The sequence below is a fragment of the Motacilla alba genome, chromosome 1A (genome assembly GCF_015832195.1).
Source record: "Motacilla alba alba isolate MOTALB_02 chromosome 1A, Motacilla_alba_V1.0_pri, whole genome shotgun sequence".
Taxonomy (NCBI): Eukaryota; Metazoa; Chordata; class Aves; order Passeriformes; family Motacillidae; genus Motacilla; species Motacilla alba.
Window position 1 is genome coordinate 10,371,146 of NC_052031.1, and position 24,943 is coordinate 10,396,088.

Sequence of the window (24,943 nt, forward strand, 5' to 3'; positions counted from 1 at the left end):
TTTTGAAAAAAAGTGTAAGTCTTTCCAGAAGTGGCTTGGCTGTGCAAATATTCATGGCAATGTGAAAGTTAAGTTCTTCTGATGCCTTTACATTGTATATTTTGACATGGCAAAGTTGTAAAATCTGATCTACAGGTAGAGGTCACTGTCCAGACACATAATGTAAGGTTCAACAATTAACTGTGTATCTGCAGATGTACAAGGAATGCTCTACAGAATTACTATTGCCTTGCTTAATAAATTGATGCATCACTTATTTCATTTCAGGCATGTGATTAAAAAACCCCATTCCCACATAATGATATATAAACATCAACCTAATTACTTTTTCTTTGGCATGACTGAGTACAGAGTAGGTGCCCTATACAGTTCATTACAGTTGAAATAGTAACTTTTTGTGTGGAGATAGGGTTTTTGCAAAAGCTTATATTTGATATATTTTTTGTGCATAATTAGTGTTATTTAAGAAGACTTTTTGCTAGAGTTATGTAGTTTTAATTTATTAATTTACTTAGGAGATATTATGAAGCCAGGATGCATGCTGAAATTTATCATATGGAACTCTTCTCCCCTGCCCCCTCAGGTCTTTCCCCAGATCTCTTTCATTTGTATAAAAGAAATGTATTTTTGAAAAAGACTAGTATGTATTTGAATGTTGCATAGCAATGTTCACTCTAATCAGCTTAGAAGCTATTTTAGAATATAACTTCATTTGTTTTCATATATTACTTATAATGGAAAATAGAAATATTGCAGCTATTTATTACTATAAGTTGTATGAATTCATCTTTTTGTAGTCATATTATTTAAAAAGTGATGTTTCAAGACTAAATATAAATTTACTAGCTGCAAGAGTGTTTGATGAGTTCCCCTAGAAAGAGTGCATTTGTCAGCCTGCAGAAACCTCCTTGTGATACTTGCAGTGCCATATTCTTTTGACTTTGGAATGAGCTTGGAACTCAAAATCCCATTGAAACAGGACAACATTTGCCTTGGGAAGGAGGGACAGGAAATGAATTTGACCATGAAACACTGACTTAAAAACATCAACCAGATGAAGAGCAAAAGTGATGCATGGATAAATGTATAATTCAACTGCACAACTTGATGTTATCATCTGACAGGGAAATGATCTTTAACGTCAAAGATCAGTCAGCAAATCAGCCAAAACCATCTGTTATGACATTTGGTTTCCTTAAGATCCATATTTTCACCAAGTTCATGGAACTGGCTCAAGTTACCAGGAGTGAACTACAATATGAGTAACACACAAATACTGTTCTATTCACTGGACCATTTGAAGAAAACTAAATAAAGAAGTTTATTGACATACTTTTTGCTGGCAACTAATACTTTTAAGGTAATTAATAAAATTAAACTTGTGAACCATAGCAATTACCAACAGATATGCAGTTTCTTTTAAAATATTGTATTGGGAACTTTGAAGATATTAAAGAATTGCTCTTACTGCAGTGTATTCAGTTTTTTACTACTTTGTATATATCTGATGCAATATCTGTGCCATTAATTTGCAATTATGAAAATTGCATAAGAAATAAAAAGAAACTTTTAAGTTATGTGAATGAGTCATTTCAAAACCACTGTTTTTCTGAATTTAGTTCAAGACAGCCCACACCAGGGTGAGTGCAGAGTATATCAACATCTGTAAGAGATCTTGAGTCTGATGAATTTGTTAGTCTTTAAAACATTTTTCTCTCTGTAGAGAATACTGATCTTTGATTTCAAAAGCTAGGGTTTTTTTTTTTCCCTCTTTTAACCATATGAGGCATTAAAAAAAAACTTAGAAGAATTTAGCACATTATCTTATAGTAGTATCTATAGTTCTTTATTATTTTTTTTTATCTGCATCTTTTTTTTCCTGTGACCTGATATTCTGGGAATTCTTTAGAGAAACCCAATTGTATTTTAATCCTACAAATATGTGTTACCATATTTAAGAGTGCACATGTGGGTGGCCGCTTGTTTTTTTTAAAGCTGAGGGAATGATATTTGCTGAACTGGAAAAAGTAACCAGGAATATCTTGTAACCTCCAATGGTACAGTATAGGCCAGGTGTCTCACGCAAGAAAATATTGCAGACTCTTTGCATGGAAGTGGATAAACTAGCATAAAGTCTGGCACTTATTTTGATTTTGGATTTTTGGTGGATGTTGTAAATGTGAAGGAGAGACAATTATTCCATAATCACGTTGGCAATTTCACCAATAAAACTGCAATTACCATGCTTGGAACATCATGTAATCCATGACTCTATCAGTAATGTGGAGTTCAAACCTGACATCCTGAGCCATTCTTAAGAGAATGAAAGAGCCCTTCTTGTCTGGGTCTGCAGAGAAAAGCATCGTGAACAGCACAGAGGCGACAGCCGAGACCACAATGTGCGTTCGGGGACAGGGCGAGGGCTACCGTGGCACCGTCAGCACCATATGGAGTGGAATCCAGTGCCAGAGGTGGGACTCCCAGTTTCCTCACCAGCACAACATCACTCCTGAGAACTTCAAATGCAAGTGAGTAGAGACTTGTGGGCATTATTACTACAGTGGGAAAAGAGCTGAGGTTTAAAGTGTTTAACAATTCATGTCACTGGGGCAGATCATAGGGCTCTGTCCCTGCCCCTTGCTCTGATGCATCCACTCTACCTGCTGAGGCTCAAAACCATTTGAGCCTGGGAAAATCAGTCCTTCAGATCTCAAAGTAATAGTTCTAGGTGAAATTGTGTGAAACCCTAGGGATTTTCATGAACTTCTCCTTCAAGCATCTATTCACCAATATGATTGTGAAGTATCTGGATGTGTTCCAGGCTGGGACCTGAACCCCAACAGCATTGATACATTACCACTGGATTCTTTTCATGGAAACAAAAACTTCTTCAGAGCTTGATTGCTGACTTTATTTTAATATGTCCTAAATATTACCTGAATGTAATCTTCTTTGTAATAATTAACACTCATAATATTTGAAAACACTTCTTTAATTTTTCATATTTTAATTCCTTTTTCTGTCTCATTAATAAACATAGATGCATCAATAGGACTGCTTTTAGTTGACTGACCACTAGTCATCAAACCTTTCTGTATGGTTCCTAAACTCCCAAGGTGTGAATAATCTGCTAATTTTAGGCAGTTACCTTAGTAATGCTCATTCAGTCCTTTTTTAACTACGCCTAGAGGAAACCTTGCTGACCAGATTGAAGCCACAGCCCAGTTTGCACTAAATACCTTTATTAATGGGTAAATATCAGTAAGAATTACAGTATTAGGCCCATTCTTTCTATAGTCTGTTATCAGCAGGTGCTGCAGATGTAAAAAATACAGTGAAATATGGAGATGCACAGAACATGGCAACAACTGTCAGGAGGTGGGGAAATAAAACTTACATGTAAGAGGTTTGAGTATTTCATGCAAGCTGCAAAAGACATTTAAAGATGTTCCCTTGTGACTAACTTTTACTTTAAAGGTAGCAGCTGTATAGAATTTCTACATACACTTGTTTTATTTTCCACAATTCAGCTTCATAAATTAGTTGCTGATAGTCTAAAGCACTCTGTTTCTCCAAACTCAGCAGACCCATTCAAAGCACAGGGAGTTTTAAGCACTTTGGTAATGTTTGTATTTAAAAGCATTTGTAATTTATTGCAGGTGTATCCAATGTCAGTTGCATGCAAATTTTGATGGAGGATCCTGAATGAAAATATTGTAATCGTCAAATGAAATCTTATATCCCATCAAAATATGTGTCTGCTGAAAACGAATTTCCGCAAACATATTCATATTACAATTATTATTTTTTTTCTGCACACTGCGTTCTTACTGTCTCCTCATCTCCTTGCACTTGACATTGATCAGTAACACAGAGACCTGAATGAGCCTGTATTTTTGTTAATTCATGACAAAAAACAATGGACCACATTGGTGGGTTTAGGTTATCCCTGCTGCGAGCTAACATATTTATTTTTACAGGGATTTGAGGGAGAACTACTGCCGAAATCCAGATGGATCTGAATCACCCTGGTGCTTTACCACTGACCCAAACATCCGTATTGGTTATTGCTCCCAGATTCCTAAGTGTGATGTATCAAATGAACAAGGTAACAGAGGAAAGGGTGATAAGATGATTTTAAGTGAATGCCATACTGTTCCAAACATCAAGTAGACAGCCTTAAAAACTGGAGAAGTTGTGTTTGTATTACACCTATGTAATTCTGCTTTGGATTTATTGGCATGCTTGGAGTTCATTGTGGTGTAAATGAGATTACTTTCTAGGTTTAATTTGTAATTTCAGCAGGGAAAGCTGCAGCAAAGATTTTATTGGACCTGATTTTTAGATAGGACATAGGCCTATCTATGCATCTGCTCTGCTGTCTTTACCTTTCTTCATTTGAAAGGCCTTTTTCCACAGCTGAGATGATTTTCTTGGTTCTCGGTCTTTTTGTAATTGCATATCAGGCTACCAAAAGTGATTTTTTTTTCCCTTTTTATTTTCTTGCAAATACCTCGTCATCTATAAGGGGTTGATCCTCTGAGTTCTTACCTATCTCTGCCTGGGAGGTGCATTCTGAGTCTTCAGGCAAATGTTTTTCCCATGAGGTTTTGGTATTACTGTAAGGAGTAATGTTGCATCCTGAATGGATGTCAGTCACAGCATAAACGGAGGCTAAGACCTCAGACCTATAACCCTACATCAGGTTGCATTAACATCTCCATCTTTAAACTGTAGCCAACGTTACTGTAGATTTTAAAAAGTTGCAGTTGCAAGACTTATGTCAGAGAAAGGATTAAACTTTTACATTCATTCTGTGTTTCTGGTAAAGTATCAATTATCAAAAAGTAAAAGTACTGATGAATATGAAATTAAGTGCTTTATGCAAAATGCCTTTATAGTACTGATAATTTTAAACAATTCTCTTGAAAAGTCTCAAAAAGGCTTGTAATAAAAGCTTATAAATTAAACATGACTTCTGCTGGAGCGAGCAGGCAAGTTTTTGAATTACATTAAAATTAAAGTCATGATGATTTTTTGATTTTGCTGAAGTACTTAAGTCTAGAGTTACATACTGTTGCCAATATCTGAAAACTACACAAAGCTAAACTGAATGCCTATTTTTTTGTAGAAGGAGGAATAGGGCACCATTTTTTCTTGGTTTTTATATAAACTAGTTTCTTACAACTTTTAGGATATTCTGTGTGACCCTTCTAAATTAATCATAAACCAACTATTTATGAAAGAAATTTTCCAAGTCCATGTAAGTAAGAAAAAATTTAACTGCTGTGTTGGGAATGAAGGTCTCAAACAGAAGATTATGTATGTAAATTTGAAAAGTATTTTACATTTTTCTTCTGATCTGATTTATGCAATTGTCTTATTAATAGTGTCTAGCATTTGCTTAAAAGAACACTTGTCTGTAATAATTTGGATTACTGATGGAAAGGAAGACTTTTCTTCTTAATGTTGCACAATCACCCTCCACTTTTTTGTCTCATCATTCTTTTTTCAGATTGTTATCGTGGCAATGGCAAGACTTACATGGGGAATCTATCCAAGACAAGATTTGGGCTAACTTGCTCCACATGGGACAAAAATATTGAAGACTTACGTAGGTGTGTACATATGAAACAGAATGAGATGGTTCAGTGAGTCTTGAATAAATACTGCCTCCAGATGGCAACTCTTTTTCATCTGCATTGATTCTAAAGTAGCCCCTTATGCCCTGGAGCTTTTATTATCTTTGTTTTCCTAACCTTTTTTTTTTTTTTCTTTTCTTTGTGTTTAATTATATTGCACAACATGACTTTTTTGGGGCTAACCAGTAATTGCAGGCTTTGGGATGTTTCTTACTGTTTAGTTTACTGGCCTATTTTACTCCATCTTTGTCCTTGAAAGTTTGCTACAATGAGATGATATCAGATATCAGAGGAAATGGTTGTCTCATCAGCCTCATGTCATAGCTTATGCTGCTTCAAGGAGGAGATTGGACTTCAAACCACCTAATGTCTCTTGCAGCCTGAAACTGATTCTTTAGTCTACAATCTAGTGACACTGACATTGAATGCCAATAAAAGAACCTGCAATTTCTGTAGTTTATCATTAGTTTGGCTTCATGTTCAAGTAGTAGAAATTATTTGTTGAAGTAAAATGAATTATCAGGACTGTATATAACATAAGGGATTCATAAAATGTTTTGCTGTGTATGAGATATCACACACACCAGTGGCTGTGTTGAAAATAGTTTCTCCTTCATTTCCCTTTAGTTTCTGAAGCTGATGCAAGTGTGTCAATATTAGCTTTGGTACTTGTTGTAGAGTGGCAGTGCTGAACATACAAGCCATTGTCCTTTGGAAGGACTGTGTAGGTCAGGAAGTCAGCCCTTGGGGAAGCTGAATTGCAAAAGGCAGACTTCAGTGGCCCTGTCTGGTATCATCAGCTGGATTACATGTGTTCCTTTCACAGATGGTGAGAGAGAGGATATATATTCCAGTGTGCTGCCCATGGAAGGGAAGCAGAGGTTTAAGCTCATACTGTCTGAGAAGCTTGATAATTCTTAGTTTGCTGTGACTGAGGCAGTATAAACCTACTGGATGCTTGATGCAAATGGCATTCATCTAATAGAGCACAGATCAGCCTTTCTTTTTCTTATTCCCACACATTTTCTATCTAGGAACTTCTTTGGGGAGTTATCTGTCTCACTCCAATAGTTTCTCTGGTTATGGGTATTCTAGAGGTAGCATGAGTGGTTGGTTATGAACTGAAGGAGCAGTACAGCTGTAACGAAAGAAGCCTGTATCCTTGTATCTGACAAGCCAAAAATAAATTTCTTTCTCCACATCAGATTTTGACCTCAGAATTTCACCTCTACAGTGCTTCACGTAGGCTTCCAGCTTAGGTGACTTATCACTGCAGTTTGTCTGAGCCATTCATCTTTGTCCTTGCCTGCTGCTCATCCTGGCTAACTTTCTTAGTTTGTCTTTCTTTTGCCTTTGATTCATCTTTGTAGGTTCAATGCTCCCTTGTGCTGTTAACCTGCAGGAGATAGAACCTGTGCTCCCCAAAGGTGTCTACAGATTTTCTGAGGGCTTCACAGGCGCTCTTCTAATCAGTATAATGATCCGTCCTGAGGATTTCTAGAGATTTTAGCTTGACTGGGAAATCTAGATGCCTCCCAGCTGTCCAGTGGACACAGTGCTTAAAATACCAACCAGAGGAAAGTTGGACCCAGATCCAGAAAATATTTGGGTCTTCTCTTCCCTTTGATTTTAACCAGCCCTAAACCCTGACCTGTAGGCTTCTCAATCAGCTAATAATACAATGTGGAGCAAAGCAACATTTAACCTTTGAAAATTTGGGCTATAGCATAAAGCTTTTCAACACTTTGAATTTTTTTTTCCCTGTAGGCATATACAAATATTCAGAGAACCAGATGTTAGTAAACTGAAGAAAAACTATTGCCGCAATCCAGATGATGATTTTCATGGTCCCTGGTGTTACACAGATGATCCTCTTGTGCCCTGGGATTACTGCCCTATTTCTCGATGTGAGTACTTGGCACGCCGCTGGCAGTGTCAGCTGTGCAGTCCCAGTGAAGCCACGGTGTCACATGCCCGTGCACACCTTCCTGTTGTCACTTGTGGCTGCAGAAAATGTGTGATTCTATCACGGATCAATTGTGCGTGACTGAGAAGGAGCAGACAGAAGCTGCTTGTGCAATATATGAACAAGGGGTTCTTTTCCTTGACCAGCTTGGAGATTTCAAGACTTATTTATGCAGCAGGAGCACAAAGGGGCTATTACAGATGGTCAAACATTTTCCAGCAGATCTAGCTATTGAATGAGGGCTGGACGGAGACAAAGAATTGTCTAGCGGTCAGAATGCTGGCTGTGGCCTCAAGAAACCCAGGCAGAGTTATCTTCTGGGCTGCAAGCTTCAGAGACTCTTTGTGTGATCTATCTTTGTAATGTTAGGATAACTCACTATATATATGCTGAAGTGTATATGCGCTACAGAGATTAGATTCTGCTTTCGGATGTTTATGGGATGATTTAACTCCTGGCAAGAATTAGGAAAATCATGCCTCCAAAGTTGAATGTTTAAATCTAAATAGCTTAAATAAACAGAATTAAGAATCCTAGGGAATTCAGCAATAAACTGATGACAAGTAGGAAAAGATAGTTTTATGCTGAAAAATGTGCAATTCACATTTATGTTCAAAATCTTTCTCTTCAACTCTTATTTCTAAGTTATTCTGCGGCATGTCCTGGGAGAACACTTAAATGGTAAATCAGGCTTTTGAATGCATGTCTGTGATCTCTAGAGGTTAAGGATAATGTTACACTCATTCCTAGAGGCAATCTACTGCATTTCCTCATAGCCTGAACTCCTGCATCTCTAAAAAGTGGTATTTGAAGTCTCAGGTGATATTTTGGCATCTATGTGAAGAGTAAACAAAACTGTGCAAAAGGTTATTTGTGTCAATATAAATGAAGAATAGCTGAAGAAATATAGTTTTTATTCACTTATTCTGAGTTCATGATTTGGATCTGTGAATTCCTAAGGATGTATTCTCAGCAAACATTTGTAGGGTATCCAGAACTGGTGAGTTGTACATTTCTGCAATCAAACACTAGAGTGGGAATAGGCCAGTTTTACAATTGTAACTCATATGGACTAGTATTACAATACTGGATAAATATATATGTACATACATACATTTATACATAGAAACATATCTATGTATGCATACATATATACACATAGATATATGCATGCGTGTATACATGCAGAAATTTCACTGTGGATATATAACTGTATCTATATATATGAATATACCTCTCTCTGTATGTGTGTTTGTGTGTGTATCTATATCTATATATACACACATATTTTCTTTATGATGGAAATCTAGTTGGATGAGACTGTTTAAATTTTCCTTGGTCAAGGTTTCAGCAGCTACCCCTGTACCTCTAGCTCATAATGTTGGGTCACTCTGTACATGTCATTGAAGGTAAACATTTAGAAACAATTTTAGCAAACTTCTTGTAACTATTTTTTAAATTGGACTAGATGGAAGTACTGAACCAGATTTTGGGGATCATGTTTTGATAAGAATAAGTCTTTGCTGATAGGAACCTAAAATGTCTTTCAAAGATTTTAAGGAATTGAGAATGTCTTTCAGTCTTCTTTGGATTTAATCACATGATTTCTGTAGTTCCTGAAAGCTCATATAAAAGTGATAACTTCATTTTTCAGCATTTGCTTGTTTGAATGGAACATGTAAATTGAACATGATAGGCAGCCTGATGTCTTCAGGATTCAGCCAAGAAAAATGCTTGACATTCCTGCTCCAAAATGTTTCTTTCTTGTTCTTATTTCTTTTATTCTATTGGACTAAAATTCTGCCCCTTTGTTAATCCTTACTGAATACTGCTTTTGCAGTCTACTGAAGAAATCATTGAAGCTTAAAACTTTGTGAAGCATTAAAGTTAACAATATGTCATTTGCTGATGAAATGTATTCCATTTTTAAATGCATTTTAATTTTGCATTATGGCTATCTTGTGTGTCTGTCTAGGTGAAGGTGATACAACTCCAACTACAACCAGCTTGGATGGTGAGTATGTGTATGAACTGCGCAGTGCATGACTATCCTCTAAATCTAGACATTTCTTTCCAATTGGGAAACAAAATAAAGATTAGTTAAGTTATAAAAAACCCCACCATACAGACTGAGCAAAATTAATTTTACCAGAGAAAAGTGAGGAATAGCTTTGTTATACTCCTTTATCTATTGTCACTGTCATGTCTTGCCAGTGGTGAGATTTGGTAGTGAGCTTCAATGTTTGCTTTTTAATTATGTAAATCTCAAAAACCTATTTAAATTTATGTATTTTCTATTCCCTATGGATATTTAAATAGCTTCAGCTACTCAGCTTCACTGAAGTAGTTTTGGTGGCCTAGAAATATATTTCATTAGCACAGGAAAGTTAATACATAATAAATATTGACCTTCTTGTGGTCCTTATGTGCAACTGTGCAGGTTTCCTACCACTGCTTTTAGTAAAATGTGATCTCTGGACCTGCTTTCAGATACTGCCATTCCTTGTGCCTCAACAAAACATTTGAGAGTTGTAAATGGAATCCCAACACAAACTAACGAAGGATGGGTGGTTAGTTTGACGTACAGGTAACTATCACTTTGATTAGAAGGGCAATACAGCTACTAGGATATTTGTTTTAGAATTGTAGAAAATGTTGACCGTAATAACAATAAAAGAATATTTCTACATTGCAATTAAGGTCTGTAAAAGCAGAGAATCAGCATTCCTCTGATGTCAGGTGATGCCACAGTATTCATTCTGCTAGTGAAATATTTTATATGTTCATTATAGCTAACTTATACACATGAACCTGCAAAGCATTTATAGTCTTCTGTTCTTCCTTACTTAGCTACTGTAGGCCTTTTCATGACACTGGCTTCACACTCAGCATTAAACTGGTTATTTTAGAGACTGATAGAAAATAACTGAATTTAAGATCAATATTTTCACTTTGATGGCAGAGCATTTGTTTGTGAAGCATAGGATTCAGGATTTATACCTGTCTACCTGTGTCAAATGAAGCTTTCTCCTATATCATTTTATGGAAATAAAATGTATTTGGTATATAAAAAAAATAAATTAGGATCTATAAGGAAATCCTTTTTATTCTGTAAAACAAGACCCTGACATGTACAGCTTGTGCATAACACATGTATTATATTATGGCAGATCTTTGCTGCTGTGTAAAAGTCAGAACACAGAATGGCTGTTTCCTATGCTCTTTACTCTGGTTCATAACTTGTCAGCTGGAAGTGTGAATCATTAATTTATAACAGGATATATCTCATGCATCAGCCCTGGTTCTTCTATCATGAAAAAAAAAAAAGTTAAAAAAAAACATCCCTTTGTCTGCTGGGCCAGACTAAAGGGAAGCTAAATTCTATTAGCTTATGGTTCATCACCTCATTTAAAACTATGCTGTAAAAGAGGTATTAAATGAAAAATGGAAGTGAAGGAAAAGATAAAAAATACATTCTCTACATCTCTTCATTGCTAGAGAAGTTCAGGAGTGGAGAGGGATCTTCCCATCCCTGTAACCTTGGCATCGTATGAGATCCATTGGATCTTGACCTTTTTGGGATTGTATTGGATGGTTCAGAAAGACATTCCTAGAGGAAGATCACTGTATCCCTTGGCTAAGTAACCAGATAGGTGGGCTAAATGACTCCTTGGAAAAGTTAATCTTTGCACTGTTTTAAAAGTAGCTTTGATATTTGATGAACTTTTAGGCAGGTAAGGTGAATTACATCTGGGTGTCTAAAATTGAAATAGCTATTGTTAGGGTAGTTGAACCTGGATTTTCTGCTATGCAGTAAAATTCCATGAAACACGAGTGCTTAAATGATTGCAGATCCTTTTATGAATAAGGAATTCCTGGAATACTCCAGCAGCAAAATATATCTTGAAGTATTACATGTGGGCATAAAAATGTAGTTTTATTTTGTATTGTTACCAAGGAAGCAAATAGAATATTGTCTGAAACAAAATCTTAATGACATCTGATCTTTCTGAAAGAAAGCCTAACTGTACACTCCAAAATGGGATTGCTGTGTCTGAATGGTGAAGGCCCACTGAAACTTAGAAACTATTCATATTAGGTAAACAAAGCCCACCTCTAAACCTTAAATTGATCAATGAAATTTTCTTGTATATCCAATTCAGATTCTGTAATAATTTATATTTATGTATATTTAAATGGATTTCATCTGCTTCATGGAACCAGCTCTAAATTTACCCCATATTTAAGTAAGGAATTACCCTTTCTATGTGTACTAATGAATCTTATAACAGAGATGGTGAAATTCTATAATATATGTGTAAAATAATAAGTGATGCAAACTTAACATGGAAGAACATAGCTATACTCCTGACTAGGATAATTTTATAATAAAACAAGCTAGAACCTACATTTTAGAAGACTCCAGCCTTTTGGACCAAATATTCTGCTCCTCAACCAAAATATGATTTAAAAAAAAGTCAAAGCTCTGTGTTCTCCTGCTGTCTGTGAACTCCATATATAGTCTGGTATCCATCCAGTAGTTCTTTGCAAAACTTCGAACATTTGTGTGATTTGAATTTATAAATTGTGAGATTTTAAGCTTTTCCCAGATTGCTGACAATTCTGATTCACTTTCCAAAGAGCTACAGAAAATAAATGTGATTTTGGAGGCACAAAGAAGGAAACTAATTAATCTACATTCCACAGTAATTTTTTTTAAAGAACTGTCATGCTTAATTGCTTTAATTTTACTTGATATATTATGCTTCAGGTTTTCTATAATCACACGTAGGATGTCATACACTGCAGATTGTTTCCAACTGAAGTATGTGGGGACACAAATCTCCTAGGGCTTGTAATCAAATAGGAACTCTCCACCTTGAGGTCAATGCTTTGAATAATACTTAAATGAATAATGACCAAATGTTGTTTACATCTGGTGGCAGTTTGGGGACTTGTTTGAAAGTTTCAGTCCAGTTCCTGTTACACAGAATTGGCCCCTTTTTTTTGGTTGTTTTTTTTTTTTTTTTTTTAATTTTAAATGAGGTGTCTTATTACAAATTCAGCTTTGAAACCACTAAATGAACAGAGTAACTGAATTTGTCTTTCTTTCTGCTTTTTTGCACATTGGAGTAAAGCTCTGAAAAGTCATGTTACTGTAAGTGTTGAAACTGTAGAGCAAAGGGACAGAGACAAGTTTTTGAATGTTTTCAGTCTGCTACTTTTCACCAGCTAACGTGTGGGGAGCAAAACACTCTTTAAAGTTTTTGACTATGTAGAAACTAATATTAGTGGTTTTGGGTTTGGTTTTTTTTTTTAATATTTTTCCTTTTCTTTTTTTCCTCCAGGAATAAGCATATCTGTGGTGGTACTTTGATAAAAGAAGAGTGGGTTCTTACAGCAAGGCAGTGTTTCCCTTCTCGGTACAGTAGTCTGGAACTTTGCAATATTAAAATCCATCTATTTTTGGGAACTTATCAGCACGATGCTTCTTCAACTTGAATGCAGCAGTTTTTCCTCCTGTTTGGCTTTAACACTGTTTTCCTGATATAAAAGGCCTGTGGGACCTTGCTATTTTTTATTATTATTGCTGTAAATCTAAATAGCCGTGGCTATTTTACATAAAAGCATAAATAGATTTTCCAAGTGTCATGGTTAGACAATTGCCTCTTTATGAGACTAATCTCATGCTTCTGCTTAACTGGACAAAATAAAATAGAAAACTTGGGTAAATCTAAAGAAGTTCAAAGGTTCATGCTGTCCAAGGATTTAAATGTTTGGATACTGTTATGAAAAAAAAAAAAAAAAAGGTTTTAGTAACAGTTAAAGATAAAATTATGTAATGGCTTCAGGCCAAAACCTTATATCCAAGCATGTTGATTTTGGAATAGCAGTTGGCAGCATGAAGCCGTTTCTGCTAAGGAGCATTAGTTAAGATCTTCCAGCATAATCATATTAAGCAGAGTTTTTTTAGTTATTTTATTATACAGTGAGCAAAATCATAACCAACTTTGCTTCATTTAGGTACAAAGATTTGAAAGACTACAAAGCCTGGCTTGGAGTCCACAATATCAAAGGAAAGGGAGAGGAGAAGCGCAAACAAGTCCGGAACATCTCCCAGTTGGTATATGGCCCCGCAGGGTCAGATTTGGTCTTACTGAAACTTAGCAGGTTAGTAGCTGTTATTGTCAATTTTCATCTTTTCACTTTCGCCTGCTGGGTGGGATTCTTCCTAAATGAGATTTGCAAGTTCATTGCTCTACTTTCTCCAGTACTACAGATGCTGTCTCCATGAGGTAAACTTCCAACTGAAAGAAAATTTGATACATATAGAAATGTATCTATCATCCATCAATGTTACTCAGAAAACGGATGTTACTCTTGTGAAATCATACCTACATTATTCTTCCTGTTAACCATGTTTAGGTTTGTTGGGAGATTTAAAGAAAACCCACTAAGTACCCACATGGACTGGTATATGGTTTTAATTTATAGAATAACCACCAGATTGTAGCTGGGATCCTTGTGTATATAAAAGCTTTCAAAATTTCTCCATAAGAATAAACCTATATATCCAAATGAAATGCCAACTCTACTTACTTTTAAGATTAAAACCCAAGTTAAATAGCATAAAAGTGGTGACAGCATTTCAAGAATTTTTTGACAGTTGGCAGCTGTAGTACAAAAAAATAGGTAGAAGAATCCATCATATTCTCCAGAAACAGAAAATGAAAGGAAAAGAATTGGCACAGTTTTAAATTGCTGTGGTCTATAATAGACTTAATGTAATTTTAAAAACACAGTTGAGAAGATTAAGTGAAATCCATTCTATCTATTTTTTTTCTTCTTTTCAGACCTGCTATATTGACAAATTTTGTAGAAATAATCCGATTGCCCATTTCAGGATGTACCATTCCAGAGAAGACCAGCTGCAGTGTTTATGGATGGGGATACACTGGATGTAAGAAACTATTTTTAAAAACTAAATGAATACGTTGACAACTTACTTCCTCTTGTCATTATAGGTGAGGCTGCGGGTATGTCCTGATGCCACAGTTGTCCAACACTTCTTGTTAAAAAATAGAGTTTTTGGTTTGTTTTTTTTTTTATTTTGCAAATCTCTGAGCCTTTTATCCAACTTAATTTAACATTAAATATTTTCCACTGGTCTCTCCTTTTTTGTTGTTATTTCAGGGACAGGCAAAATGATTCAAACATTTCAAGGAGTGAATTAATGAAAAATACCAATCTACATGTAAAAAAAAAAAAAAGCAAAATTTCTCTGCAGAATGTTAACAGGGTTTTTGGACAAATCTTTGTTCATCTACTTGAGCAGTCTCTTTCTGTAATCCAAAGCAGGACGCTGTGGAAAAACTAATACAGAAACATGTAATCAAAGACTTTATTAATATACACAATAACAGGGAACTAGGGACACACAGGCAGCCCTAAGTCTGGCATTTCCTAACTTTTGAGTACTTGACTTTGCAACCTTTCTAATGTTTATTAGACACAGTTTTGTGTGAAGAAAATACAAATATGTGGGAGAACAGACATTTATTTAGTCTAGTAAATGCTATATCTGGCTAATTATGTGTTGATAAAAAGTTAATAGCTGCCAGTTGACAATAATTACTCCAATATTTACTGTGCTCAAATGTTGTTTTGCCACAGACCCTGAGTAAGCAGCAGCAATATACTCACACTGTCCTGGAAGCAGAGCAGAAGCTGGGCTGGAATTCTGAGGCTGTCTTCCTCATAGCCACTACTCTGCCATTTCTTTGTGGGTGGCAATTAATCTGTACCAGCCCTCTCCCAAATGACTGCCTTTGATGTTCCCAGCATGTCCATATTAGCCATCCTCTGGGGGCATCGGCTGTCTGGGGGACAGGGACATCAGGCTGGAGCACAGCACAGCATCACAGGAAAGCTTAGCTTAAGAGAACTGATAAGGAATTTACAATATTGTGGAGTTATGTAATACAGTAAATACATAACATCTGTCATCCAAGGACTTTGTACTATATTTTTTGCACTACTTTATGTAATCCCGGTCAGGGAAGGAAGAAGTGTTACATCCATTTTTTTAAGAAAACAGGATAATAAGTCAGTGGAGGGCAAGCCTGGCATTTTCTTTTGATGGCTGTGCAGAGAATAGCAGGTCCAGACCCTTTATTTATCTTTGCAGCTTGTACAGGCTTGTCTTTCGACATGTAGAACAAGAGTAAGCTCCACAGGGCTCCTGCTTCCTGACCTTCACACTGATGAATGGAGATTGCACAAGGCTGTGGCTCTGCCCTTGCAGGCACAAAGTCATTCAGGGTAGCTGAGCCAGCACAGATTGAGAAAAACTCCACTCTGCTACAGTATTTTTCAAGTCACACATCCTTCCCTAGGCCATGGCAGGCACTGCTACACATTAACTCATGTTTAAGGCAGGGAGCAGAATCCTCCCTCTGCTGATGGGAGTGATAACATTTTCAGGCTCTTTTTCTGATTTCTTTGATGACTGGGCAATCTGGTGGTGAGCTGTAGAGTAAGCCCAGTTACAGAGCTCTTTATTCTAGTACTAAAAAACTTATCCAGATATTCTCAGAGAACTGAACAGACACGAAAACCAAACAAATGTCTGGCAAATCCCATTTTCAGAAAATATAAGAAATCTAAAATACAGAAGCATGATAACAGTGGGGATGGGCAAAAACGTGAGTTTTGGAGAGAAGTACAATAACTGAAATTACATGAATAAGTTTATGTAGACTGTATCTTGAAACACTTTCTTTCCCCTAAAATACAATAAAATTTTTATTTTCTTTTCAATTGTAGTAGTTAACTATGATGGCCTTCTCCAAGTAGCAAACCTGTTTATTTTGGGAAATGAGAAATGCAACCAATATCTCAAGGGGAAGATTACTGTGAATGAGTCTGAAATCTGTGCTGTGGCTGAAACCGTTGGTGCTGGGCCTTGTGAGGTAAATATTGCATTTCCTAATACATTTTTTAGACCCTGGCTATTTCTTTCCCAAAAAAACCCCAAAAAACTATTGGAGATTTTTTAAAAATTATTCTCATTACACTAAAGTTTTGCATTAGAAAACTATTTGTGTTACAAGTCTTCTATTTTATGACAGAGTGCAGATATTACTGTGATTTCACTGTACTACCATATCATTGAAAGATTTACAGGAATTTTATATATACTCATATACTAAAACACTTCACTAGATTGAGGCAAACTTGTGTTCTTTATACTAAGGGCAAAAGTGGGCTCTGTGGTAGCAATAGATGTGTGTTTTGATTGAGTAGAAATCAGAGGCTGGATCAAATTTACCTCCTTTTTTAGATGAGTTATTGCAGGCAAAGTACGTAACCATCAGTACTCAGCAGAGGTGATGAAGTTATGAGGGAAGGAGAAAGATCTAAAAATGTACTGAGGTTTTTATGAGTCAGAAGGCTGGAGCATTTTGGTCTCCTGAGACTGAGCAACATATTGATGAGGACAGGAGAACCACTTCAGTGATCATGTAGTTTGGTACAGTTGTTTTGCTTAGCACTAATTTTGATGATGGAGAAAAGACATCTGAGGAGAAAAGCTGTAAATAATTTATTACAGGAAGACATAATATTTTTTGATGGAAAATCTGACTGCAAAAATCTAGAAGTAGGGAAGTCATGAACATTATTAAGTATTTATTATCTGAAATAGGATTGTTGATTTCCTAATACCAATGTTAACCATGTAGTAAAATTTTCCCTACCCAAGGGTACTACCATACCATGGGGAACAGAGGTCATCTTCATAAAGCTGAGGCCTCTTCCATTTGTTATTAATAATCTATGGGATCATTTTTTGTTGCAAAGTATTTCTTCAAAATAAAATGTTTAATTGTAAATGAGGTCTTAGACTTGTCAAGGCTTATAAATGAAACATCTGCATGGGAGTCTGCTGGGGATCCTGCACTTTGTTTTCCCCTGCAAGAAGAAATGGAATGAATTAATATTAGCAATCAGTCTTAATCACTGAGCAGTTTCCTGCTCCCTAAGTCCTCCTTTGAAGCTACTTTTCTCAGCAGACAACAGGCAGAGGAACAAAATCAGATTGGCAGGTGAAACTCCACTCCTGAAAGTGTTTTATGAGCAGCTCTGATGGCTCTGACATAGTTCATTGTTCATGTGGGAACTAGTCTGCCGTCAGTCAGAAAAAATCCCAAACCAAATAAAGGTCAAGCATTGTTGTATCTCTGGTGATCCAGAGAGAATGCAATGCTAATTGTCAGCTTTCATTTTTTGAAACAATACCTCACTCTCTGATATGAGATTTTGCTGTCTAGTTTTGCAGGGAGTTTGCAGGGTCCAGTCTACCTTTAGCCTGGGTAGAAACGGCAGCATCTATGTTCAAGTCCCAGATCTATGTGATTGTATCTAACTCTGATCTCTGTGGGTCATACTCCAGATTTTCATAGAATGCATAAACTAGTGTATAGGTGTCTCATTCATTCAGAATAATAAAAAATATAATTTTAACAACTTATGTCTCAAAATAATGCTTTAAAAAGTATTACCTTTTTATTATGTTTGTTATTCCCTCTGCCTATTAGTACATACAGGTTCTCATCCTAGGGCCTTGCAAGATTGACTGAAAGAAAGATACTAACCTGACTTTGTCAGTAGTGTTTGATGCAAAGCCTGTCATCATAACAAAGATGTTTATCTGTCAACTCACATTTTGCTCATCTGGTTTATATTCACATCAAAAATATTAGGCTGCAGGTAGCTGAAAGAGGTAAATAAAATCTGGTAGTCTGAAGTCATTAGAATGACATGTAAAGATGGATCACAGAGCTTAATTTGCACAGAAGGAACAAAAGGTCAGAGGTCATCACCGACATTGTTTGTCATAAGTTCTGGTTATGAAAAAAAATATATTGGAAGCTGGTTTATGTCCTATGGCAAGAACACTATTGCCTGGTGCATCTTGTCATCCCCAAAAGAAACCATTCAGTAGTAGACTGCTGGGAGCTGTGTCTTGAAACATTTTGAGAAGTGACACTCATGTTTATTTTCTTCCTAGCGAGATTATGGTGGTCCTTTGGTTTGTGAGCAAAACAGGCTGAAGATAGTAGTTGGTGTCATTGTTCCTGGCCGTGGATGTGCCATTCGAAATCGTCCTGGGATTTTTGTTCGGGTCTCGTATTATTCCCGGTGGATTCACAAGATTATGATGACCTACAGAAAACCCTGAAAAAGTCAACAACTCTCCTTGAAAGATTCTGGACAGCCTGTAATTAATGTGTAATGTAAAGATCAACAATTTTTTAAGTACTTGATAGTCAAGTTTGTTGAGCTTCTTTTAATATTTATGGGTGTTTTTGGTGTTTTTGTCTATCAGTGTTGTTTTATAAATGTTGGAGTGACTTACAGTATATGCAAGTATGGTGACATATCTCCTGAAGATACTTGAATGGATAAACAATTTTGCAAAGATTTGCATCATTACTGGATGATAAATGGTTTTGTAGAAATAGATCATATGACCTCCTTGATGCTGCTCTTCAGATTATCTTAGGAGAAACAAATTATAGTTCTACTTAGCACATCTTATTCTTTCTATGAGCCATATATTTCTCTTCATATATAACAAAAGCCGTACTGAGAAATATATGCATCTGTCCAGGACAGCATTTATGATCATATTTCTCTTTCCACCTTATAAGAGGTCAAAGATTTCAGTACTTTATTTAAAAAATAACTTTAGTAAGCAATATTTTCATTATTGATGGACTTTGACAAACCTGCCATAAGCAGAGTTCTCGTAGAAGTCACTACAACTTTCTTTTACACAATGCTTACAGACTCTAGTTCTGTACTTGGTTCCTTCACTGTATATATGGTCCTCTAATGGATATCTCAAACCCCATTTTGGTTAGCAAACTATTGATCATTTCTTTAAAATATGACCCAGAAATAACTGTGGATTTGCAATGCTAAAGACAACATCTCATACAGTTTGAAAAAGTAATCCTGATTAGCTATTAGAAGACTTTGGGCATTAAAAAAAAATTTAAATCAAATGTGCCCAAATCTGTCTAAGCAGACAAGTATTAAAAGTTTGGTTGGTTCTAGTTATGTCATGAAACTCTGCATTTACAGCAAGAAAAACAACAGTTGAATCTAGCACCTGGCTGAGAGACTTAAGACTGGGAAAAGTAAGTTATACATTAATAGTTTTTCAGAAACTTGAGAGCTTTAATAAAACCTTAACTAGATTTGGACAAAATTCTATCTTTTGTATAACTCCTTTCAAGATAATAAAAAAAAATTGCAGAGATTGATATGATCTTGTTTTTAATATGGACAACATCACCAATAGTTTAGTTGCTTGTTTCCTATACATGGGACAATCATTTTCCTTTATGCTGATAGGGAAAGGGAACATAAAAATCATCATCTATGAAAAGTGCTTGTTCTTCTGTAGGCATTTATCTTTATGTCTGGAAATTTTGTACAGATATGTTGGCATAGGTGGCACTGATTACCCTTTAATTTCTGGAAAATTGATACGACATATATCCAATTGTTAGTTTTACTACTGTACATGTAATGGCATAAATAACGGCACTGTTGCTTCACTTGTGACTGTGTAAATTGTAAATGTTTCCAGTAGTGTTTGGTCTGTGTATCATATGTAACTGCAGAGCCACGAGACTGGCACCGTGGTGTGGATATACAAAAGGACATTTCATGCAGAAGATGCAGGGTTGAATTCTGCCCTGTCAGAAAGCAACCACTTCAGGGGAGATGTCTTGGGAGACAGGCCTCATCTTGACTCACCAAATTTTCTTCAGCAGTGCACTTTGACTTAAGTGGGACTCAGTATGCTTACATCTGGTGAGCTGGGATGAGTTTCAGCCCATGCTTAAGAGGCTTGGCTTGCTGAGATTTGTGTCACATATCCAGCAGATTCTACTGGCACATAGGAAGAAGTGTTTCAGCGAGCAGAGCTTCTGAAATTCCTCCTGATGTAAATAGTCTCTTTGGACAAGATGTGACTTCTCTGTACAGCAGATTCAAGGTTGTGGATGCTATGCAGACAGTCTGTCTCAATCTATTCTGGCCACCTCTGAAGGCTTCATGCTCCCTTTAACCTCTCTTACTTACTAGGACTAAAGAGGGCAGGATTTAACCTGTTGTATTTACACCTAATTATTGTCATGTAGGTGAAGAGTGTATTCCTACGAAGTATATACTGACCATATCTTATTGAAAAGATTACATTTTTAAGAAAGACTTTTAAAAAACTCCAAGTGAGTTTTGTTCTCAGCCACAAGTACAATGTGGATAAAATATACAATTCCATGTTCACTCTTTGTATTCGAAGAATTGTCGTGTGCTCACTGTATTATATTTGCAGGCATTTTGTTATGTCTATCTAAAAAATTCGAATCCTAAAATATTTTAGTTATAAGCTTCTGCTGTGCAGAGGACTGTGATTTTTATATATATATATCACACACACACACACACACACACACACACATATATGATAAAAAAATACTGTTTTTTCTTAGACAATGTGTAAGGATTTTTACCTGTTTGTTCTGGGCAGTGCCTCAGTAAAATAAATTGTGCAGAGTTGATGCTCCAGAACTTAACAAGTTTGTATGCACTTGCTTACCAGGTACTTTTGCTCTCCCTATCTCAGAATAGAGGGCACCTGAGATCCTGAAGAGCAAGGGAAGAGAAGAATAATGATATGTAGTAATGAATCTGTACTTCATTTATTCCTGTGAATATTTCTTGTTGGTACCAATGGTACCGTACCAGGCAATTGTTATAACTACAGGGGTCTATTAAGAAAGGACACTCTATAGATATTTTTTCTCTGTTCTAATATTTTTCTCTCTGTTATAACAAGGGAATCTGATCTAGTGCCCATCTAAATGCTGAAAAGCCCCTTACTAACTTCAGTGGGATCTGAACGTCATAGATATTATTTTAATTAGATTAGAATAAAGGGTACAGAACTGAAATTCTTGTCTAAGGACATTCTTAAACTCCACTGAATTTCATTCTCATTCTCCTTGTTGTAACTAATCCTCTATCTCTGAAAAGTGTAATTTTGGATATAAAATTATGGAATTAAAACCTAAGAGGTGATTTTGTGCAACTGAAGTTAGTTTAATGTAATTATTATTTTCTTTGGGCATTGGAACTGGCTAACGCTTCTTCCTTTTATTAAAGAAAACATTTTTCCCTTAAAAAAATTTCCCCCTATCTCTTTTTCTCTCATAAACCTCATGACCCTCAGAAAAATGTAGCTCTCATTGGGAATGTACTGGTCTAGATTTTTGCTGCTACTGCTGAAAACTTCTTCTCTATTTTAAGTTTAAAATTCTCTGAGGCATTCTGCAATCCCTTCCTGCAGGTAATGCCAATGTACTTGACAGAGCTACTCACTTGAGTTAGAGCTTTTCAGATGAGGGTCCAAATATATTTCTGGGGGTCAAAATCTACTCAGGCAAAATGTCCCTTGAATTCAGTGAATGAGATTGTCAAAAGAGCAGGGCCTAAGAGTTGTTCAGTGCTTTTCCACATGGATCCTTGTACACATTCTCAGCTCCAAGGCAACCTCAGCCAGAGTTGAGTTCAGGCTTTGTTATCATAATTCTGGAAAGCTGGTTTTAAATCAGTTGACCCCCATGGAGACTGTAGGAAGCCTATTAGGTTGGTTATTTAGCCTTGACTCCTTACTAATTATTTTTTTCCTCCCTCATGTGCACTGGTATATTACTGTTTTTGAATGTTGGGGCTGCTGGCAGGAACTGACATGGCTTTTCACCCTAAAATTTTCCAGTGTTCCTTTTTACCCTTGGGCACTTATGTATGGCATTTCTTTGCATGGGATCTAACTTCAGGGAGCTGCCTGTGGAGTTCAGTGTATGATAAAAGTATTTTTTTCTTATTTAAGAGGGAAAAATAATGCTCCCATTAAGTACAACTTGATGAATGCCTGATGAAAAGGGAACACTCTGGTTATAACTTGTAATACAAATCTTCTGTAATTAACATGTTCATTAGTTAATAAAGTTGGTATTTTTGTAACCTTGTTTACTCTTATTATTCTTAATAAAGTATTTTATAAAAAACAACAACTCAATTAGCATTATATTTCTTATTGAAAGAACAAGGCCACAACCGCACTGCAAGTTTCCTGGTTCCAATTCCAGTAAGGGATTTTAATGAGCAAAGTAAGGAGGACTGGTGCTGTAAAGATCCTCTTGTGTCCAATTGCAGAATTGAAAATAAAATGAAAGAAAGAGCCAAATACATGGTGATCTTGTTGAGAGTTCCCAAGACCTTTCTGAATTATTTCTGCACTGAAAATGGTCTAAGCATATTACAGTGAGAGTATATTTGCAGTGGAAAGGATGTTCTCAAGCTAAACATAAATATTTTCCTAGAGTTTTTAGTTCCTTGCAATTTTAGTATGAGAGGTTTGGAATTTTAACTATTTAATAAATACACTTTGCACTTCTAGAAAGGGCTCCCCTCTCAATATCACTTTGTACTGAGGTACAAAAGATGATGCAAAGGAGAGCAATAACTTGCAACAAACCTTGGTGCTCCTGCTGTGCTTAATACCACAACCACCCAGCAGCTACCAGAAAAGGAACACCCTTACTAACCCCACCAGATCAGTGCCAAGTATTGTCAAACTGCTGTAACATCAGAGCATTCTGGTGTGTTCAAATAAGGGACAGTAAGGTCATTACTTCTTTGTCATTATCCAGCTGAAGTTTCAAAGTTGTAGGCATTTCTGGCTACACTGTGATTTGGATGATTTAAATATGTATTTGCTCCGGCTATATCCACAGTGAATCATGTTTCAAATAGACTCATATGTACAGTGTTTGAAGTTCAATTCTGAGTTTTCCATGGCAAACGTCACTTTATTTTTCTGTTTTTCAAAAAGGGGGTTTTCTAATTAGTCCATAAGATCAATGGATTTTATCAGGAACTCCTGAAATCAATGGGAAGCTTGCAATAATTTCCACCATGCAGGAGTGCCTACCATAAATAGTCCATATGTCAAAACAATACTTTGCTATAGTTTTACATTCCAATTTCAGTATGCTCAGGTGACCTATGTGTCTTCTGGGGACCATGAGAATTAACTGCTTGTGCAGCAATTTGCACCACAAAAATCTCTAAAGGGATATTGCCTTGATATTACATTCTGTCATGGCTTTATCTTTTGTAGCTTCAGGAACGCTGTAGTCTGCAGATGACAAATGATGGAAACCCACATTGATGCTCACTGCTTGTGTTCTGCTCTGCGTTATTTAACAAGCTTCACGTAAACAGAGCAGGCGATTTAGTAGGGTTCAGTTGTGAATCTACTCTGCCTTCAAAAGCACCGATTTCTGGACAGCTACGTTCCAATAAAACCCATGTGCAATAAATAGGAAAGAAAACAGCTGGGAGGGAAAAGGCAGACCATAAAAAGATTAATAACAAATAATCCCTAAAATAAAAAGCTTTTTTTTCTTGTTGTCTCCGTTTTTGTAACATAGGCTATGCAGTGTGAAAAGCTGCAACAGAATAGCTTAATAGCTAAATCTACTTCACTTTGTTGAGAACACTTGGGAAGATGCAATGACTTTTCCATATGGTCACAGAAGATATAGGACAACTTGTGCTTCTATGTCCGAGGTCCTGATCCTACTTGCATTGAAATCACTGTCAAAACATTATTTTAAAACACTATTTAGCCCAATCTAGGGCTGATAGATATGTCCCAAAGCTTCCTTCTGAACCCCTCAGACTTTGTCTTGACATTGTTTCAGATCCTGACTTGAAGAAGGGATCAGGACGTGTTCCAGACTGTTAGTGAGTGTCAGAGGGAGAAAGTATACATTTTATTTCAAACCTGCGCATCAAAATTCAATTGCAGACTATTAAATTTTCTCAGAGTCTGACTGAAGATGAGAATTGGTTAATTTGCTTACTATTTTGATATTGTTTATTAAATAATAATAACAATAATTTTATAATTTTGAATAATTAAGAAGAAGAAAAACAACAGACTTAAAACCCATGATGAATGCAGTTGATCTTAATGTAGCTTTTATACAGAAAATAATAAATTCTTTAGGGAAAAACTCCCCACCAGAGCAAATAAATGTACCACTTCAGAGTCCAAGAGATGTCATTTGCTTGAGATATCTCAAATTTTATCTGTTGAAGCTAGTGTTGACCTGAATTGGGTTATGTAATACATTCCACTGGAAGAAAAATTAAATAGAGGACAGTGCAACTCATAACAATTTATCAA

The 24,943-nt window shown here is 36.1% G+C and overlaps 1 protein-coding gene across 5 annotated transcripts in view; it reads left to right on the forward strand.

Moving 5' to 3' along the window:
* Nucleotides 1–22,839, forward strand: part of HGF (hepatocyte growth factor) — a 62,920-nt gene extending 40,081 nt beyond the window's left edge. For 3 of the 5 annotated variants that reach the window (XM_038154638.1, XM_038154635.1, XM_038154637.1), the window contains exons 8-18: nucleotides 2,354–2,528; nucleotides 3,981–4,108; nucleotides 5,516–5,618; nucleotides 7,410–7,549; nucleotides 9,584–9,622; nucleotides 10,099–10,195; nucleotides 12,957–13,031; nucleotides 13,633–13,779; nucleotides 14,463–14,569; nucleotides 16,435–16,580; nucleotides 18,680–22,838. In XM_038154638.1, the coding sequence (XP_038010566.1) occupies nucleotides 2,354–2,528; nucleotides 3,981–4,108; nucleotides 5,516–5,618; nucleotides 7,410–7,549; nucleotides 9,584–9,622; nucleotides 10,099–10,195; nucleotides 12,957–13,031; nucleotides 13,633–13,779; nucleotides 14,463–14,569; nucleotides 16,435–16,580; nucleotides 18,680–18,850 (1,328 nt within the window). In that variant the 3' untranslated portion in view covers nucleotides 18,851–22,838. Of the gene's footprint in view, nucleotides 1–2,353; nucleotides 2,529–3,980; nucleotides 4,109–5,515; nucleotides 5,619–7,409; nucleotides 7,550–9,583; nucleotides 9,623–10,098; nucleotides 10,196–12,956; nucleotides 13,032–13,632; nucleotides 13,780–14,462; nucleotides 14,634–16,434; nucleotides 16,581–18,679 lie in introns of those variants that run through there. The other 2 variants (XM_038154636.1, XM_038154640.1) reach the window with 2 other exon arrangements.
* The last annotated feature ends 2,104 nt before the right edge of the window (nucleotides 22,840–24,943 follow it).